At 41.1% G+C, this 12,423-nt stretch overlaps 2 protein-coding genes across 4 annotated transcripts in view; one reads left to right on the top strand and one right to left on the bottom strand.

Moving 5' to 3' along the window:
* Window positions 1-5,842, top strand: part of inpp5a (inositol polyphosphate-5-phosphatase A) — a 146,361-nt gene extending 140,519 nt beyond the window's left edge. Inside the window, exons 14-16 of one of the 2 annotated variants that reach the window (XM_088305189.1) lie at window positions 1,250-1,318; window positions 2,738-2,774; window positions 4,219-5,842. In XM_088305189.1, the coding sequence (XP_088161315.1) occupies window positions 1,250-1,318; window positions 2,738-2,774; window positions 4,219-4,268 (156 nt within the window). In that variant the 3' untranslated portion in view covers window positions 4,269-5,842. Of the gene's footprint in view, window positions 1-1,249; window positions 1,319-2,737; window positions 2,826-4,218 lie in introns of both variants that reach the window. The other variant, XM_088305190.1, reaches the window with a different exon arrangement.
* Window positions 5,843-6,444: 602 nt separating this feature from the next.
* Window positions 6,445-9,716, bottom strand: nkx6-2 (NK6 homeobox 2). Of its 2 annotated transcripts, none has more exons than XM_088304921.1 (3): window positions 9,016-9,716; window positions 7,775-7,992; window positions 6,445-7,641 (listed from the first exon to the last, which is right to left on the bottom strand). In XM_088304921.1, the coding sequence occupies exons 1-3, from the start codon at window positions 9,491-9,493 to the stop codon at window positions 7,378-7,380; spliced, it is 960 nt and encodes a 319-aa protein (XP_088161047.1). In that variant the 5' UTR covers window positions 9,494-9,716; the 3' UTR covers window positions 6,445-7,377. The 2 variants fall into 2 exon arrangements, with proteins under 2 accessions (XP_088161047.1, XP_088161049.1); XM_088304923.1 differs by having other exon boundaries at window positions 7,775-7,947.
* Window positions 9,717-12,423: the final 2,707 nt, after the last annotated feature.

Raw genomic sequence — 12,423 nt, 5'->3', positions numbered from 1 at the left:
TTGGCTGATGATTCACTGAGCACACGCCGCCCGGCTCTGAGCATTACAGATTGTTGAGACACAGGCCTGTAAACAGGCCAGCGCGTGGCGTCATCTATCATGGCACGGTCGGTTAACTCGCCATCATGTTATTTTCTGCTTGCCGAGCCCTAACACGCCAAAGGTTGCCTGCCGGCTGCGCGGCGCAGCACCAGCTCCAGGAGCACCGGTAATGAATGTTTAGCCGAGCGAGCGCTCCTCCTCCGCCGGAGGGCCCCGGGTAATTTGTTTATCTGTCTAAAGATTACGCAGCCTGAAAATCCACAATTTGATGCCGCCTTTGTAAATGATCAAGTGCGCCTTTGATGAATGTCTGCGCGGGCTTCGCGAGGCAGCGGCTGGCGGCCGGCAAGCAGACATATAGAGAGGTGCCAGTGCGTGGCCCGCGAGAAAAAGGTAGCGTGAGGTGGCGCCGCTGTGCGTGCTGACCCCGTTCCACCGCCGGATTGGGCCGAAGTTAATTTGGATTTTGCTTTATGGTTCATTCTCGAGCTCCCTGTCTCTTTCTTCTGAACCGCCGGTGCACCTCACCATGACACAATGAGTGTGTGCATACTCACGTGTGTGTGTGTGTGTGTGTGAGTGCGAGTGTGTCAACGTGCGTTGGTGTTGGGGGGGTAATGGCTATTTAAAAACTCTTTAGTTCAACCAGACCAGTGTGATTTATTCTCCAGTCTGCAGATACAGGTCTGCATGGGTAACAGCTTCTTTGTGTGCTCAAAGTGAAATTGAAACACGATTCCCTCAGATAGGCTCGAGATTACAGCGGCAGTGCATCGAGTTTTAGAATCAAAACACACACTTTATAAATGACTGCTGTGTTTCATTTCGCTTCACTGCACCGGGCACAAGTTTGGCGGAGGATTTCAAAAGGTGTTTTCGGCTCAGTGAATGGAACTATTAGAGAGGTTGCTTTGTAAGTTATGGCAAAAACTATATCAGGTTGCAAAAACTTTTGCTTTGTTTTGTTTTTCGTTTTTTTTTTTAAATAAAAGTCACTTTGTATTAACGTTTGACATCCTAGAGTTTCAAGCAAAAAAAAGTACAAATGGGAAGTTTGCTGTTACAGAACTTCCTCAGCATTTTCTTTTCCAGCCAGCCGTGCTCCAAATGAATTCAATCAAATGCATTTGCTGACGATTCATGCAAGCACATGTGATCGTGTTCATTGCTGTAGCCGTCTTCTAATTTTTTGTTTGTTTGTTTGCAGCCAGAAAATGAGGAGAAGTCTCTAGTCTATGATAACATCGGGGCCAATGTCTGCATGGGGGACCACAAGGTAACGCATTTACATGTTGGAGTTTGATGCTCAGTGTCACATCATTATCTGTGTTTTTGAAGATTTATTTGCGTTTGCGTACATTTCAACTAGGTGTTCATTTAACCTTTATTAATCCGGGTACTATACTTTTTTTTTTTTCAAATATTACTTTCTTATGTAACTCAATAATGTAACAAAATATTAAGATATCATTAAATTAATTCATTGAATTCAGCTCTACACACTAAAATCCAAATGTTTAATTAAATTGTATCTGCAAAATATTCTGGCCTAATATTCCCGGTTCGGAATATAAAGCTCGGTGAAAGTAGAAAATTCTCAACCAGCTTCACTTACACTCGTACATCAGGATGCGTCCTGTAATACACACGCTTTCCAAAACTTGAATTTAGCAATTTTTTAATTTAGTATTAATATATTTACTGTATATATTCAAGATTTTAGTATCTTTTGGCTCTTTTCATCTTCAAGAAAAATATTACTTTTGAAAGCTGCATAGGAACCATTTAATTTTACTTTTAAACTGTTTTGTTTTGGGTTTTTTTATCGTTAAGCAGGTTACTTGGTATTTTATTATTCCTGTGAGGGAAATTGAGTTGTCACAGCAGACACATTCACAAAAATACTGTACCTTTATATTAATAATATACTGAATGGACAACCAACAAGAAACTCCCGAGTGATGAATGATTACCATTTAATTTTTTGCTGATCCTGTAATCCACGTGAACTAGTGACACACTTTCCGTAGTGTTGAAATGAGATCATCGCTACCGAACGTGGTCTTAGCTGCCATATTTGCGTGAAAGTGCACATGATGACGCTTGTGTTTCCTTTAATAGCCCAGGACTTTAAGTTGCACCGACATTTTCACCATGACTCCTTTCAAGTACCTTCACTAGTTGATTTTGCGATATATGAATGACGTGCTAACAAATGTATTGCAGAGGAGCGCGGCAGAAGACAAGAGGGCCCCCGGTGTCAAACAGTGCGGCTTCAGTGTGTGCCGCGTCAGACAGCGGCGCTCGCTCTGAATGAGAGGCGCCTTAAGTCAGGTCTTTGATGGTTACTGGCCGTGACATCGGCGCTGACGTTTGTGTGCGAGGTGACCCGAGCCCGCCGGCGCATACTGCGGCGGGCCCTCACCTCGTAGCCGCACACTGGTGCTAAAATCACAGCTGGCTATGTTGAAAAAAATGTCCCATGTTGTTAGCGCAAAGGCTCCAAAACACACGGCCCTGGTATGTGAGTTTAACCTTCCGTGTCACACAGAGGCTACGAGAGCTTCCACTTGTCAAGCAGGACATTAATAATCAAGTCTTCAGGAACTGCTTTCTTCTGGTGCCAGCTGAATGTTGCTTTTTTACATACGGTAGTTTCCTCATCTAACTGCCATTTGTCTCTCCCTCCTACCAGCCTGTCTTCCTGTCCTTCCGAATAACAGCGGGGGCAGGTAAACGTAATGCAAATAAGCACAAGTGTTGTGTGGTGCAGTGATGTCGTGGTAAATATTCTTTTTTTCTTTCTTACATTTACTCATCATTGTTTGATTTGATTTCTGAATCCCTTTGCACATAATGACCACTGATCAACGTTGAAGAGTCTTTTTTTAGTACGTACTGTGGACAAAAGTGTTAAGACACAAGCTGTTGGAATTGTGAGCGATGAAGACTTTGGGGTCTTGGTTTTCATCAATTCAGAGCATGCTATCGATTTGTCAAGATGCCACACAACTTGGTGACAAAGAGAAGTTTGATTCATGTCCTGAAATATTAGGTTATGTACGCTGTTCTGGCAATGCATCCATGTTCTATAGCGATTCTCCTCATTCGGGTCACAGGCGAGTTGAAACCTAACCCAGCTGACTTTGAACAAGAGGCGGGCACACCCTGGACTAGTCGCCAGCCAATCAAAGGAAATGCCAACGGCATATAAAGCCATTAGGGCTGTGAGGTCTGCAAACTCGAGTCAATTAGTGGAGTCAAGTCTTTGTCATCTTAAACATGGTGAAGCAGCAGTTAGCTGTTATGCTGCATGCAAATGCAAAATGTCAGCCCCAAGTCTTTCTAAATTGTTTTAGGCATTGTGTGAAGCTACCGAGTTGCCTCGTGTATGAAATGCGCTTGATAATTTAATATGCCTTGTCTTGCCTCACCACACAATTTGGGTCAAAATTGGACCGATCCACCACTTTGGTCAATTTAAAAAAAAAAAAGCGGGTCATTTTAAAATGAACAACGCTTTTTTACCCAAATGGAATTAATTTTTACCTAAATGTTTATCAAGTGGGATGTATAACTGCAATGCATTCTATATTTTCGTGAGGAGGGAGAAGATTGGTGGTGACCAGTAACAGGGTGTCGCGAGTCTCTTGGCCAATAGATGAGATCCAGCTCCCGCCCGGCCTGGACTCTAATGAGGTCAAGCGCTATAGAAAATGGGTGGATGGACTTGGATGGTTCCAATTTTGCCCGTTTAAGAGCATGTGTGAGGTCAGAGAACAACCATAAGGGACAAGGGAGGCACAATGTGTGTTGTAATTCATCCCAAGGTGTTTGCAGCGGTTGAGGTCGGGTTTCTCACATCCTTCTACATCAAACTCATCCAACTTTGCTGTTGTGATCATTCCAAAGCCAATTCCAAAAATTTGAAAGCAAAGACCTCACAATGTCTTGATAAAATGAAGACTCGATGACTTCATCAAGCGATGTGTTCTAAAACTTTTGTCCAAAGAGTACACGAGCTCACACATCACGTTTGCTAATTGCTTAAAATGCTGCAGTCATTTTAAGACATTTAATCACAAACTTGAGCTTCAGTGTGAATTCAAAATGTCGCCATTACATTTCTGCTTTGAGTGTTGTGCTTAAAAACGTATCCTGTCTTTCACCCCGCAGGAAATTGTTGCCAAAGGAGGGAGAATATATTCTGTGAAGCGCCTCTGTGAGAACACAAGGAGAGGCACACACGTACACACACATTTGAACACAGACACATGCAAACACCTCCACGCACGTACACTTTGCACAAGCGTACACTGAAGAAGAAGCTATCCAAACTTTTTTTTTCCAGCAGTGCTGATCAGCCGTCCTCACAGCTCATTCAGTTGAAAGCACGTCGTTCTCCCTCTCCATAAAACACTTGTTGAAAACGTGGACCAGCACCCGAGGGTGTGAGGGCCCGGCTCCAGACAGGACACACATCGCTGACCTCACCGTTGCCATGCAACCCCCCCCCCCCCCCCCCCCCCCCCCCGTCGTGCACCCCTCGAAAAAGAAAGAGAAGAGGATGGACGGATGGGACGGGCCTAATTGTTGCCAAAACTCTAATCGAAAAAAAAATCAGTCGTGCTACACATATTTGCCTTTTTTTTTTCTTTTTGTCTACACAGTATGTAAGATGTTTTTAAGAAAAAAAAGTGCAATGCAAAAGCGTTATATCTATTTGAATAGGTTAATTTGTACGTTGGACAGTATAACATTAGACTTATTGCTGGTTTTAGTGCTCTTTGTTTTGAAATAATTTTTCCGTTTATTTCAGCCGTCTATATATAAATATAACGTGTGTGGGTGTGCGTGTGTGTGTGAGTGTTCTTTTTTTTTTTCTGCTGCCATACCTGACCACATCATTTGAGTCTTGTTTTATATACTGTACTTTTTAAAAGAGAGCTAATTTATAATTCTTGTGTTTGGGAGATCCTTGCAGCCACGATGACCTTTGAGTAATGATGAGAAAGTGTCCAGCCACAGTGATTTATTCCTCTCCAAGAATGTTTTAAAGCAGTGCCATAGACCATGCAAAGTGTATAAGATTTCGTATATAGCACACTCACGTTATTGCATTATTATCATTCTTACTCTAATTTATTTCTACTTAAGAATAATATGATTCTGAATGTAATATTTTAGGTAGGCGTGGGTGTCTTTTTGTCAATTTTGTTACTGCTGTTATGGTGCCAAGTACACAAAAATGATGTGTAAAATGATAAGGATATGTTTCAAGAAAAAAAAAAGAGTAACTCTAATTGCAAGAAAAGACCAAGTAAAACAATTTGCTTCATTTGTGTCCCTTGTAGCCTGCAACAGTCTTCAGTGCAAAAAAAAAAAAAAAAAAGGAAATGAGCATTTGTATGTGACTGGGAAAGGCTGTTTTGTTTTTATGGTTTGAATTTATTACACTACACGTGTTAAGTCATTGGATTGATCCTCTCTGATTTTTGTTCTCATTTAAATCACTGCAAGTGGAAAATAATTTTGTGCCTGCTGCAGAATTTGTGTTTACCTTCTGTGTGATTTGGATTGTTAGGCAAACAAGTATAAGAGAGAGAAAAAAAAAGCAAACTCCTGCTTGTTTTTGTTCCTGCTGCTCCTTGTGAGTTTTCTGTAGGAATATCAAGCCGCAGTTTTCCTTCACTCCATTTTACAGTATCAAAGCAAATAGAGATTTTATTCCAGCCCCTGTGGAGCGGCTCATGGCCTGCAGGTGATGCAGTTGTCAAGCAATAAACAACATTAGCGCTCACCCAATGCCTCCTTGTCCTTATTAACGATTCATTGTTGTTTTTTCCCACAATTAAATTGATCATGAAATTGATCCTTTTATTTTGTTGAGCTCTGTTATTTAAGTAATTTAAACATTAAAACGAAAAAAATAGTTTCAAATAGTTCAGGTATTATTTATGCCGAATAAAGTTATAATATTGACAAATAATTCCAATGAATGTAATGCAGTTATCAATATTTTTGTAGGGTTAAATTGTTAGTTTATATTTTTGCTTCATTTATGTAGGCCTACGAAACATCAAAACGGTCTAAAGTGGATATAATTGTTTCCTTTCCCTTTTCCTAAAATTGTGTGGTGGTATTTTCTTTTTCAAGCTCATAACTTGTTGCTTTTAGCCTCGAAGTTCATATATATAAATGTAAATGTCATGAATAATCAGTTCCATATCCATATAATAAAAGTCAGTTATTAAATATAAGTATCTTTTTTTCCTACATTCCAAATTATTCCGTTTATTTATTTAAACGTCCTATTAACAAAAATGACATTCAGTAATTTCAGGGATTTAATTTATGTCAACCCCATACATTAAGAAAAACAAAACATAAAACAAATGCTTGTTAAATAATTTATTCATAATACAAAGTGTTTTTCCTTTCTATATAACCTCCCCGGAAGCTGCAATAATAATACTCTTTAAAAGCAACACAAAAAATGCTCCAGTTTTCAATCGCGATGTATGATGATTTCAGAACAAAAATGTGTCAATTACATTTTTTGCACGGCCTATTTACAGTGTGCGACTTAAAAAGAAGTCAAAACGAAGCAGTGGCCCTGTTTGCGAGGAAATAAGCGCGTCAAGGGCTGCGTGAAGGACAGAAAAAAAAGTCTTTTTTCCCTTCCCCACTGCTTCAAACAACATAAGTTATTCTGTAAAAAATATATACAATACAATCTCATGAATATTTTGTCGTGTCTGGGCTGCGACGAGCATCCCCTTAACAATCCGTTTTCGTTCTCTTTGAGCCTTTTAGGACAGTGGATACCCTGCTTAAACTGAGCTTTGAAAGCGTCAGAACCCGTTCACACCTGACATGTGAAACTTGCTGCTGAATCCGGATCAGAAAAAATTATATTTGAATTGCGAGTCCAAAAAACATCCATCCATCCATTTTCTCTTTCTCGTTTGTCCGCAGGGTCAACAGTGAGCTGGCGTCTATCCCAGCTGGGGTAAACCGTGGACTGGTTGCCAGCCAATCGCAGGGCACATAAAGACAAATAAGCGTTCACACTCATTCACACAATTCCCGTTAATTCGTCCAAATTATATGCGGGATAAAATTAATATTACTTTTGTGGATCCAAACAACCACGTGGGTTTACTTTTGGATTAGTGTCGCAATCCAGATTGTGTGTACATTTTTTTTGTATGTAACTCCAGTTGTCCCATACGTGTCCTTAAGTGTCTTCTCTCCAAAATGTCAGGTGTAAATGGGCTCCGAAAGAGTCTCTTCTGGACCACCCTCACGCTTGGTCTTGTGGTGGGGGGGTCATCACAAGGTGTCCGAGCTGTTACTACAGGGGCTGATGAGGGCCAAATTGCCGCCTGCGCCACCGCCGCTTTTGTGCTTTTTCAACAGTCTCGTGATCTTCTCGTCGTCCGAGTTGGGGTCAAGCGGCTTGTTGTACTCGTCATCGTCGTCGTTGTCCGAGCTCTCCTTCATCCTCTCCGTCTCCGAGTCGTGCTTCTTCTTGGCGGAGGCCATCTCGGCCGCGTGCCTCTTCCTCCACTTGGTCCTTCTGTTCTGGAACCACACCTGTGAATGGACACAAGGCCGCAACAATGTTCAACAGGTTCTCTCCCCCCAAAAAAATAAAACAAAGAAAACCTATATTGAAACCTAAAATTCATAGACATTTATGACACATGTTTCGTTACGGCGTCCTTACTTTGACTTGGCTTTCGGTCATCCCCAACGAGTAGGCCAGACGAGCTCTCTCCGGGCCTGCCAGGTACTTGGTCTGCTCGAAGGTTTTTTCCAGTGCAAAAATCTGCTGGCCAGAAAAAGTGGGCCTGGAGTGCTTCTTCTTGCCGTCCTTGTCCATCATCAAGCTTGACTGAGCTGGAGGGAGACAAAAAACGCCTGCAAACTTGGTCTTCATGTTATCTACGCAAAGAAATAAATATATTTGATTTAATTTTTCTTCGGATGATGGATTATTGTTTTATGACTTGAAAAACAAATCAAGATTAAATCTAAAACGGCCTTTTAGTCAAGACATTTTAAAGTTGCCATAATAATAACGTTATTTACTACAAAGCAGTTACTAGTAAGATGTAGGCAGACCTTGCATTTTTTTAAATTGGATTTGATTTGAACTTTAAAACGTGCTTCTGTATTTATTATTCAGCTCTGATTGGATATAATTAAAATACAATAACAGAAAGGAAACACTTGTGGGCATCCCAATAATAATTTAATCATTTGTTGGCTTGGCTTAAACTATACAATTTTGTAGCGCTATCTAGCTGTATGCATGAATATTGAATTATGAGAAAAAAACGCTAATTGTAAATCGGATGCGCTGTCTTACTTTAACAGACTAAAACATCCAAGTGTGTGTAGGGCTCTTCTCATCCGGCGTGATTGTCTGCTCGTTTTATGTGGCCCACTAAAGCAAATTAAGTGTTTACTTCATATTTATTGCAAAAATAAATAATTCGTTTTATTTATCAGAAAACATGCACACAAAATGTTTTTTTGTCTTCACAATAAGCCGTCATAGCAATTTACTCCGAGTAAATGTCTTCTACGATATAAATGGATAATATACTAAATATTTGCTTGCCACAATTTACCATGATGTCTCCTTTCAAATAAAAATATCGCCACAGTCTGATACCGACCAAATTCAGGAGCGACACGTTAAGATAAATTTAGTTTTTGAAGAAAAACCTCAACAACAATAAGTGTGACACCTCTATACGATTCCATAAAATGACAAAGCCTTCAATTTCACAACAGTTCAATGAAGATTTGTTCGTTTAGTATAAAGAGGTCATTTGCAGATTTTCTTTTAAGCATTCGTTAAAGATGACTTGAAGCACTTTGCGAGTCCTCTCTTCAAAAGTGCTCTCAAAATGACATTTATCGCGCACAAATATCATACAAGTGTTGACAGGTACTTACATGGACAGGGCACACGCGGGTCCCTCCACGGGGAGCCCTGCATGACGCCGGGCCAGAAGATGGGCGCCCTCCCGGGGAGCTCGGCCAGCGGCTTGGGGTAGCGGGACACGGCGGGGCCGAAGTACATCCCGGCTGCGGCTGCCGCGGCGGCGGTGCTAGCCAGCCCGTTGATGCCGTTGATCCTGGGGAAGCCGGCGGAGAGCAGCTGGCCGGCGGTGGTGATGGGTCTCCCCAGGATGTCGCTTATTCCGTGCGGGGTGGCCCCGGTGTTCAGCTGTGAGTTGAGGCTGGACAGCGAAGGCGCCTTGAACCCTGCCGCCGCCGCAGCAGCTGCAGCCGCCGCGGTGGGGCTATGCTGCAGCGCGTAAGGAAACAGGGACGTCTTCATCTCGGTCATGTTGTGCAACGCCGCCAGCGGGGTGCTGCCCAAGACGAAAGCACTCTGCCGGTTAGCCTCCATCTGCCCCACGGCTAACATTTGTCAACATGAAATCGAAAGGAAGTCACCGATGAAAGTTATGGACTCTTCCGACCGAGCACGCTCCCGCGACTGTCCCGGTGCGGGAACACGCTGCTCTTTTCCCCCCCGGATGTCCTCGTAGAGTCAGCGGCGGGACGGCTTGTGTGGGCTCCGGGCCAAGTGAAAGGAAGTCGGACGTTCTTGTGATGTTCTGGCCGCTTTTGATGGACTCTTGACCGTGTGTTGCCAGCGAACAGGGAGCCTCTGATAACAGCGCAGCACCTGCACGCGCGGATCTCTCATTGGACGAGTCGGTGGACCGCCGTGCGCTGATTGGACGAGACCAGAGGGCTTCTGTGCTCCGATTGGATGGAGTACTTAAGTCCGCGGCTCAGCGCCGGCGGGCTGCTGCTGCTGCGGTGTGCTGTCCAAAAAGGGAACTTCAGTTGACACGGACCGCAAGACTCCTCACTTAAGAGGACTCAATGGATTTATTAGAGACGTTTCACTGCGGGCCATCACATTAAAAAGTAGGCTCGTATATGTCATTATCATTCTGAGCTACAAGTCGTCTTTATTAGTGTTGCTTCTCATTCAAGCAAAAAGACGTCGAGGTACTTTAAGAACGATTGCACTCAACGTCACAGATGGAAACTTTTTTTCGCTCTGAAATTGCGAAATGTGCAAATTATGAAAAACCAATATTTTTTAAGAAAACATGTACAAGTTGTGTATTCCCAAAACGTTTACTTGGACAGGCAGAAGCTGCAGTTCATCATCATGTTTGCTTCTTTTTATTGGCGCATCTCGTAGAAATGACCGTTTGATTGATATTTTCAATACATACAATTAAACTGTTAAAAGCTGTTACTCGAGGCCAATGTGATTTTTTTTGGGGGGGGGGGGTGTAAATTGCATTTTATGTTCATTTTTAAGAAGCAAAATATAATATAATATAATATAATATAATATAATATAATATAATATAGCAATGTTGAATCTTGCATGTGATATATCTGAAATTCCTGCTTCCGTTAAATATTGTATTATTCATCCTCTTGTGTTTCAAAAGAAAAAAACCGAAAAAAATATTTGCACTAAAGATTCTTTTAGAATAATTTACAGATGACTATAACACCTGGCGTTTTAAAAAAAAAAAAAAATACCTCCACTTTTAAAACACACACACTTACACACATCAGTTATCTGAACATTAGAGTGTAAAGGACAAAGTTTTACAAGAGTTAAATAATGCTTGTTTTGGAGACAAACAGTGTTATTACACAAGGAGGAGGGGGGGGTCGGGGGAGGGGGCCGTCGGGCTCCAGTCATCACTGTGAGTGCTGTAATATTTTATGGAGATGTGGGGTTGTAAGAGTGAAATATGACCATGTTGTCATTTGAAAGGCACCAAATGCGCCTTGCTTCTCATTTTCTCACCGAGGAAAAGATTGTGATTTTTTAAAAGGTTTTCAACGCGAGGTGATTCACAATTGTGACAGTATGTCTTCAAAGTTGAAAGGCAACATATATATACATTGCGAAGGTTTTCACTTCGCATATCACCCATGGCTCATTATGTTATTTAATCGGGTGCTTTTTTTATATTTGAATAATCGCTATAGGATCAGCTTGGGAAAAAAAAACAATAAATCCCAGGCTCCATCTCAATGAAACATCAAGCAGTCAGTGAGAGATCAATGACAAAAAAATTGGGCACTTTTTCATTTTCCTGTTCATCTGTAGCCAGACGCTCTGCCAACCCAGGCCGTCACAATAAAACTAACTGGCACTTTCAACTTAATAATAATAATTGACTTGTATTCACCACTTTTTTTAACCATCCCTAAAAATAAATGAAAATGGCCTCACAAAACGCAGGATTAAAAGATACATTAACGGCCTATTTGGAAACTCAACAAACACATGCATAGATAGATAGATAGATACTGTACTTATATTTTTTATGAATTAAATATAATTTGTTCGCTAAATAAAATATTTTCAATGCATGCATATATACAGTATATAAACACAAACACACACGTTAATTTTGACGAATTAAAAACTATAAAATTGTTAGTAAAATAAAACACTATCTCTATCAATTGCACATATATACGGTGTACAAGCACAATTTTGTTTAATAATTACTTGATGAAAAATGGCGATGCTATCAACATACTGTTCGAATAATGGCTGGATAAACATTTTATGAGCCTAATGAAATAACTATTCGAACCTGTTGCTCGGGCACCGGAGTCACCGAGTGGATAAATATGAGGGGCTGATTTATGCCGTTAAAACTCTATTGTTATTTGTAATAATGGCTCCGCCAGAGGTCTTTGTCTATCCATCGTATGCGAAAGGGTTAATAAAGATGGAGAAGATAAGATTATCGTGCTGTAATCTGGGCACAGATGGTAACGAGAAAGCTCTCGGGGGAAGATAAGCAGATGTTTGCACACAAAAAAGACACCAGGTCGGCTATCTTCAGCCTGCGATTTCTTCTCAATCTTTTCAATGCCTCACACCTCATTAGAAATGATACACTGGACGGTGTGTGTATAAAAATGCACACATAAACCTTCTATGTGGTTCACATTTTTCGGGGGACAACGGGATATGTCAACGTATTACAGATCCCGAAAAGCTATGAAAATAATGTTAATTGGTGTAATTGATGGCGGCCAAAATAAAGTGAATGCGGTTGCAAAACAGGTAGGTAGCGCCACCCAGTGGTAAAATATAAATTGTCACAGTTAAGTCTGCTTGACCAGTATGCTACTGTTCTGCATGTCCATTTTGACAGCTCAATCAAAGATGGTTGCGAGAAAAGCTGTTTGAGCATTTATGGTTATCAGTTAAAAATAGTTTAATAAGTTAGATAGTTATTTTACATAGATAAATTAACACACAGGGCGAAATTGGTCAAGTTTTTATTCCTC

The sequence above is a fragment of the Idiotropiscis lumnitzeri genome, chromosome 9, assembly GCF_059441095.1.
Source record: "Idiotropiscis lumnitzeri isolate Australia: NSW breed Sydney's pygmy pipehorse chromosome 9, RoL_Ilum_1.0, whole genome shotgun sequence".
Classification (NCBI taxonomy): Eukaryota; Metazoa; Chordata; class Actinopteri; order Syngnathiformes; family Syngnathidae; genus Idiotropiscis; species Idiotropiscis lumnitzeri.
The sequence above is the reverse complement of the archived record's forward strand: the minus strand, read 5'-3'. Positions and strand labels throughout refer to the sequence as shown.

Bases quoted from the DNA above. Each gene is read 5' to 3' on its own strand.
- nkx6-2 (XM_088304921.1), bottom strand. From the start codon at position 9,493: ATGTTAGCCGTGGGGCAGATGGAGGCTAACCGGCAGAGTGCTTTCGTC. The intron at 7,993-9,015 runs GTAAGTACCTGT...TTCTTTGCGTAG, and splicing joins CCCGCGTGTGCCCTGTCCAT to ATAACATGAAGACCAAGTTT. The intron at 7,642-7,774 runs GTAAGGACGCCG...GTCCATTCACAG, and splicing joins TGACCGAAAGCCAAGTCAAA to GTGTGGTTCCAGAACAGAAG.